A 7,638-nucleotide genomic window follows, 5' to 3' on the forward strand; every position below is an offset into this window, starting at 1 on the left:
AGCGGTTGTCGATTGGCTTGAGGCGAGCAACAACTGACCAGACTAACCGACGCCGAAAATCGCCAGAGAACTTCTAGCTTTTTTCTCATTCACCGTTTATTTTTCTTCCTACGCCAATATGGCATTATGGTTCATAGCATTTTTCCAGCTACCTTTATCGTGAAACATACATGGCTCTCAAAAATCATTCAATAAGATCAATAATTTTGTAAGATGCAAAAAGTAAAAAAAGTAGAACTTCTATCTTTGTCAGGTTTCTATTTTTGCTAAGAAATTCTCAAAGTAATTTGAATTACCAATGAGCTTTTCTCAAATAGAAACAGAATAGACTTATTATATTTTCCCTCCCAAAGCATCCTTAAAGAAAGGATGATAGATATATTTATAGACAAAAGTAAAAGCTAATAATGTTTACAAAATACTATCTTCCTTCAGCTTTCTCCATAAAAAGCAAGTTCAGAGAAAACTGCTTCTTTCGGTTCATCAGTTTCCCTTGTAAAACCAAACTCTTGCTTCTGTTGCATTGATAACTAAAGCAAAAAAAATACTGAACTTCTCAAATAAAGCTTTTGTATTTATATGTGAAGTTCTCTTTTTTCATCTGTACCTATTTTCCAACCTTAGAAAGAAGTGAAGTATGAGAGTTTTAATGAGTGTGAGAGAGTGGATGAAGACGAGTAATATGAGTATCAAATCAGACGGATCGTTGCTTCAATATTGTGTTTATTTTCTCTCCTTGTTTTTTCTTCTGCTCTCTCTACATACTCCCACATTTGCACTGAAAAAGGTGCAATTTTTCTCAGTATTCTATATGCATAATCTTTAAGAAAATCACTTCTAATTTGTACATTTTCTTTGTAGTCTTATGTGGTTTACTTAGGAGGACACTTGCATGATTCAAATTCCTCATCAGTTGAGTTCAACCGTGCAAGTGATTCTCACTATGAGTTTCTAGAATCTTTCTTGGAAAGGTATTCTTGTTATTCAAAACCATATACTATATTACTCTTTGTTTTGTTTTCTAATCACGTTTCCTTTGTTGTATGTAGCTCCTCTGATACAGCAAAAGATTCAATCTTTTACTCCTACACAAGACATATCAACGGTTTTGCTGCAATTTTGGAAGAACAAGTAGCAGCTGAGATAGCAAGTAAGAATTTAGAAGAATCATCTAGTACGTTGTTTATGGTTGTGTTTATTTTCTTCTAATAAATAACCTTTTTGTGTAGAACATCCAAATGTGGTGTCGGTATTCGAGAATAAGGGAAAGAAACTACAGACGACACGAACATGGGGGTTCATGGGGTTAGAAGATGATAATGAAGTTATACCATCCAACTCAATATGGAACAAAGCTAGATTTGGTGAAGATGTCATCATAGCTAACCTTGATACAGGTGACATTCCTTATTATTATTATTTTTGAATTTAATATTTTTTTCTTTTCAAAGATAGTATCACTACCAATAGGAAGTTAGAAATCCCTTTGTATAATAACTTACTATATGCTTGTTTGTTTCTTAGTGGTTATCTTACAATTGGTCTCACTTCATTTGATTCTCTAGGTGTTTGGCCTGAATCAAAAAGTTTTAGTGATGAAGAGTTTGGACCAATTCCATCTAAGTGGAGAGGAATCTGTGAAAAAGGATCTGATCTTGATTTCCACTGCAACAGGTACCTTCCAATGCATCTCTTCTAATTACTCCTTTTGTTTATGGTTTTTCGATTTTATTGTCATAATAGAAACAAGAATTCCACTCCAATGCAATCCTGCCTAAGGCCATCACCTCGGATTTTCTAACCCTAATCCTTAAAATTGATCGCCCCCACGATCTCAATGATTACAGACCTATTTGTCCAGTGGGCTGTTTATATAAAATTGATTTCAAAATGTCAGACAACAGTCATCCTAGGAAGACAAGGCAGATTCTAGACAGTGTAGTGGTAGTCAATGAAATAATTGATCTTGCCAAAAGAAGGAAAGACCAATGCCTTTTATCTATAATACATGAAATCAGGTGCTCCATCCAAATATCAGGTGTTTGCTTGGAAATTGCTTTTGAATAGGCTACCAATCACATATAGTTTGAGTGCTAGAGGTGTGAGATTGGATCAAAATAGTTTGGCTTGTGCTTTTTGTAAAACAGACAGCTGAAACAATTCAGCATCTGTTCTTTGAATGAGTAGCATCTACTTAACTTCTGTGAAATGTTCAAAGGGGAAAAATGGCTTGCCGGCGAGCCTATAGCTGGCGTGAATGGAGTAGAGCATTTACTTAACTTCTGTGAAATGTTCAAAGTGGACAGATTGTTTTATCGTGGGATAGCTGAATGGATGATTAATCCGGTAGGGTGTATTGATAACAAAGGCTGAGCCGTAAAGAATTATCAGGTGGCGGTGGGCTTGGCTGCCTATCGTGGTAGTCTGCTCCTCAATGTTTACGCTTCTGTGGCAAAGGCTGTGGAGAGCATAAATGAGATTTTCCTACTGCTTGTGTATCTAAGTGGGAAGATTCTCTCTTGGTTATGCTACTGGTGTGCTTACAGCAGCATATTTGAATTAGCCGGTGATGCTTAGAATTTGTGGTTCAGATTTACGTTCTGTCACGAGGAAATGAAGGAATCAAAATTCAGTGTGTAGTACTCGTATAATTGCAAGATCGATCTAAGACTAAGCTTAAATTGGTGGAGAAGTGGAAGAACAAATACTTGGCAGCCCGCTTTTATTTTCAGAACATGAAAGCGAGTCATTCTGCATAATCTGTTGTAGGAATTGCTGTGTATTGATCCGTGCTGGTTTGATCCAAGCTGATTACTTCGTCATCGTTCAAAATGAATGTGTAAGTTGCCGGTTGGTGGTTTGCAAGGTTGGCTTGAGGACTGTTGTTGCAGGAAGCTGCGGCTTTCGTATGTCAGGAGGGGTGGCAGGAAGCAATTGTAGATGTACGAATACTTATTTGATTCCAGTAGTAATACTGGCTTTGTGTTAGGACTCCAAGAAATCAAAGTTTCCCTGCAAGTAGCTGAGGAATAAAGGCAGTTTTCCAACTTAGGCAGCACAACGAGCACAAAGTCGTAGGTTATATTGGCAGCTCATGTGTGTGGAGTGACATCAAAGGAAGCAGCCTGTAGCGGCAAGCAGATGCGGTCGGTGCAGCAGGACCTTCGTTATTTTCAGCTGTGCCGAATGCTTACGTGCGGGCTGTTAATACATTATTGGCAAGCAGCCTATAGCATTTGGACTTATGCTTCTGAGTGCTTCTGAATTGAAGTTTTTCCAAGATACTCGAGGTATTATTCGAATAATAACGGTGTTAGCTTGACCGAATTTGGTTGTGATTCAGTTGAAAGATGATTATTTTATTAGGAAATTATGCTGATCTCAAGATTCACAATTGATCTCAGGATTCGTAATAGATAACTTCTCAATCTGAGTTTGGTCCCACAATCTAGGAGCTATCAATGAATCAAGATAAGTTTTTTTGTGGTGTTGTGTTGGTTAGAAGGAGCATATGTTCGCGATGCTAATGCAATAGTCGAGTTTAAATTCAGAAGAATGGAGAGTCTCATGAGTTTCATTCTTAAGATAGTTATGAGGCAGCGGGATAGATTAGTGCAGAAATCTAAAATAACTATGATTTATCATGTAATTTTGGAGAAGCTTTTGCAGAATGTGTATTTTCTGCTTTATTGTCCGCAACAGCTGAAATGGGGATGCGCCAAGTAAGAAAATCAGAATGGTCAAGACATCAGGAAACTAGTTAGATTGCGACTATCGATTCAAGATGGGAAGTTGGAAAATTCTGTTAAACCACATGCTTAATTGTATTAGGAAATCACTTATAGCTTGTCATTATCAATAAGCAGGATACTCTAATATTATATTTTTATGATCTGATCATGTGAGTTTACTGCAACCCTTCATAGAAGGTGGGCAGTGTTCCATGTTTTTTCTTATAAAGAAAAGAAACAAGAATGCTAATTCGTTCAATCGGTTGTATTGATAATTTTATTTAAATTTTCATTTAAAAAACAGGAAACTAATTGGGGCAAGGTATTTCAACAAAGGTTACGGTTCAAGATTATCTACCCCACTCAACTCATCCTTTAACACACCTCGTGACATCGAAGGCCATGGATCTCATACATTATCAACAGCGGGTGGAAACATGGTACCTGGAGTAAGTATCTTTGGTCAAGGCTATGGAACAGCAAAGGGTGGTTCACCGAAAGCAAGAGTTGCATCATACAAAGTTTGTTGGCCTCCAGTTATTGATGGCGAGTGCTTTGATGCCGACATACTTGCAGCGTTTGATATGGCTATCCATGACGGTGTTGATATTTTGTCGGTGTCATTGGTCGGACCTACATTTAACTTTTTATATGATAGTATTGCTATCGGTTCCTTCCATGCTGCTATGAAGGGTATTGTTGTTGTTTGCTCTGCTGGCAATACTGGACCTTTTGATGCAACGATAGGAAATCAAGCTCCATGGTATATTACAGTTGCTGCTAGCACTATGGACAGACAGTTCCCTAGTTATGTTGTTCTTGGTAACAATTTAATCTTAAAGGTTTGTCTCTTTTTCTAGACAATGCATTACTGTTGTGTCCAATTTTTTTTGACATTAGTATTGAATTGCACACATTCAGCAATTTCACACGTTAACTCAGTTAGTATATCGATGGTGTGAATCCAGACTGATCCAATGATCAACAAATGTTCTACTTTTTATTGAAATTATTACGCGGAAGCAATTTCACACATTCAGCAAATGTTCTACTTTTTTATTGAAATTATTACAAGAATTTGCTGACTCAAAATAATCTTGTTTGCTTCAATTGAAGGGGGAAAGCTTATCAGCTACAAGATTAGCACGCAAATTCTACCCAATTATTAAAGGAACAGATGCTAAATTGGCAAGTGCAACAAATGAAGATGCGTAAGTATCAAATAACCAAATTTGACCGATGAACATAGCATTTACATTAGGCATGAACATAGTACTATAATTGTAGGGAATGAAATTAATGTGATCTAATCAATAATGCAGTGTGCTTTGCAAGAATGGAACTCTGGATCCTAAAAAGGTGAAGGGTAAGATAGTAGTGTGCCAGAATGGACAATATTTCAGATCAAATGAAGAAGAACAGGTTCTTAAAGCTGATGGTGCTGTGGGAATGATCCTTTGCAATAATATGATTATTGACAATGTGATTACAGCTGCTCTTCATGTTCTTCCTACTTCTCACATCAGTTTCTCCGATGGTGTACAAGTCATTAACTACATCAACTCTTCCAAGTAAGAAATCTAGCGTTCTCTTTTGGTTTATCGTTGAGTTAAATCTAACACTTCTTAAACCTTTAGGTCTCCAGTGGCTTATATTACATATCCAACAACAAAGCTTCATATTAAGCCGGCCCCTTTCATGGCAGTATTTTCATCCAAAGGACCAAATACTATTGTGCCTGAGATTCTGAAGGTATTAATCATCATTACTCGCAAAAACTTCTTCTTGTAATCTATTGTCGTGTGTGTGATATTTAACAAATCTTGTTTTAATTTTCAGCCCGATATCACTGCACCAGGAGTGTTAGTTATAGCAGCCTACACTGAAGCGGAAGGGCCAACTAATCAAGGGTTCGACTATCACCGGGTTAAATTTAAAGCACTCTCCGGCACTTCGATGTCATGCCCTCACATTTCGGGAATTGCAGGACTGTTGAAAACCCTGTATCCTTCTTGGAGTCCTGCTGCTATTAAATCGGCTATCATGACCACAGGTTAGAAACTCTTCAAACCTTTTCTTGCATGCCAAGAAGTCTCGATCAAATCTAATATAACATCTAATAACAGTTAGAATGCATTGATAATAATCCTGCTGCTAATAAAAGTTAACAACATTAGAATGCATTGATAATCATGGCACTAATAGTTAACATTAGAACGCAATGATCATGCCACTAATAACAGTTAACAACATTAGAATATAAGTGCAAGGTTGTGAAACTGGAGCTTCTAATTTTGAGAGGAACTCAAGGTGTACAAAAAATGGTTAAAAACATCTATCAGAATAGGTATCAAAACACAGTTTAAGACAGTGTAGATAGGAAATATTCAACATTCTCAGTAATAAGGCATAGCTCATTAAAAAAATTAAAATATGGTATAAGAAAGCAATAACCAGAAGAAACAATTGTAGAAAGGATGGAGAAATTGAGTGAATTAGAATGACCAAGTGGCCAATTTAGAAATGAGAGGTTACTTACTAGCCATAAGATAGCAAAGAGAGCAGTATTATTTGCGGACATAAGATTTCTAGCATTAAGTAAAATCTGTGACAAATTTCTAGCAGTATTATTATGTGACAAATTCTAGCATTAAGGAATGGGATATAGTTTACTATGAAACTTGAATTTTTATGATTGAGTAAAGCGATGCCAAATTCGACATACTTATTACACCTTGAAGTTTTTCGTGTAACATGAACTACTTAACCAATGTAATTGTTGAATTGGAAGTTTTCATTAAGCAGATCAAAGTTACAAAATTTTGTGATTCACTGCTAGAACATTTCTTCTCACTACCATATCTCAACTTAGTCATAAATGTTCTCTATTACTTTCAGCTACAACATTTGACAACGAGGCGGAGCCGCTGCTGAATGCATCCTACAGCCAAGCTACACCATTTAGCTATGGAGCAGGACATGTTCAACCTAACAATGCAATGGATCCTGGTCTTGTTTATGACACAACAATAGATGACTACTTCAACTGCTTATGTGTTTTGGGCATTAACGGAACTCAAAGGTCAATGTTTTCTAATGCAAATCACCATTGCCATAAGAATTTCAGTATTCTCAACCTAAACTACCCTTCAATCACTGTCCCAAATCTCTCTGGGTCGGTGACAATTAAAAGGACGTTAAAAAATGTTGGCCCTCCAGCAACTTACACTGTTCATGTTCAGAATCCAAATGGGATAAATGTGGCTGTGAAACCAAGTATTCTGGAGTTCCAACATGTTGGTGAAGAAAAGAAGTTTGAGGTAAGATTGAAAGTGAAGAAAGGAAAAGGAACACAGAGTTATGTGTTTGGGAAGATGACTTGGTCAGATGGAAAACATTATGTTAACAGTCCATTAGTCGTGAAGAGTATTATTAAGTAATTTTACTTATATTCTCGCAGTTTATTGTACCTGAACTATTATTTGTATATAATAAGTAATAATTAAGAAATAGGAAGCTATTAAGGATTAACCTCATATACCGGAAGTTCTAGATTCTTGTGACTCTTGAATTGAAACATTATATATGAAGCATATGCCACAAGCATAATGCAACTAGTAAATCTTGAAAGAGATAACTGAGATTTCCCATATTCTTATTCTTTTTGTGCAACATGGAGAACTGCTGGAAATAACAGGCCCTTTGCCGCCATCAACAATAACCAGAAATCCACACTAGCATCCGCCTGATGATTAGAACAAAACAGTACATGGTTAAATACTTGTTCTTTCCTATGAAATACTAATCCACCAGCAAAGAATGCACATCCAAGTATTAGCAAGCAACATGTTAGACAAAATTGAGCCTATAGTAGCAGTTGTTGAACAAGATGAATCAAACCACTTTT

At 36.5% G+C, this 7,638-nt stretch overlaps 1 protein-coding gene across 1 annotated transcript; it reads left to right on the forward strand.

The window, feature by feature from the left end:
• Nucleotides 1-372: 372 nt before the first annotated feature.
• Nucleotides 373-7,267, forward strand: LOC127083337 (subtilisin-like protease SBT5.3). The gene is made up of 11 exons (XM_051023644.1): nt 373-787; nt 862-971; nt 1,050-1,150; nt 1,230-1,397; nt 1,566-1,674; nt 4,036-4,573; nt 4,848-4,942; nt 5,054-5,302; nt 5,369-5,483; nt 5,571-5,784; nt 6,630-7,267. Exons 1-11 carry the CDS (start codon nt 638-640, stop codon nt 7,169-7,171), a joined length of 2,391 nt encoding a protein of 796 aa, XP_050879601.1. The 5' UTR covers nt 373-637; the 3' UTR covers nt 7,172-7,267.
• Nucleotides 7,268-7,638: the final 371 nt, after the last annotated feature.

This window comes from Lathyrus oleraceus, chromosome 5, assembly GCF_024323335.1.
Source record: "Lathyrus oleraceus cultivar Zhongwan6 chromosome 5, CAAS_Psat_ZW6_1.0, whole genome shotgun sequence".
In the NCBI taxonomy this organism is placed as follows: Eukaryota; Viridiplantae; Streptophyta; class Magnoliopsida; order Fabales; family Fabaceae; genus Lathyrus; species Lathyrus oleraceus.

Coding starts and splice junctions, on each gene's coding strand:
- LOC127083337 (XM_051023644.1), top strand. CDS start 638: ATGAGAGTTTTAATGAGTGTGAGAGAGTGGATGAAGACGAGTAATATG. Junction 972..1,049: donor CTAGAATCTTTCTTGGAAAG/GTATTCTTGTTA, acceptor TGTTGTATGTAG/CTCCTCTGATACAGCAAAAG. Junction 1,675..4,035: donor CTTGATTTCCACTGCAACAG/GTACCTTCCAAT, acceptor TTTAAAAAACAG/GAAACTAATTGGGGCAAGGT.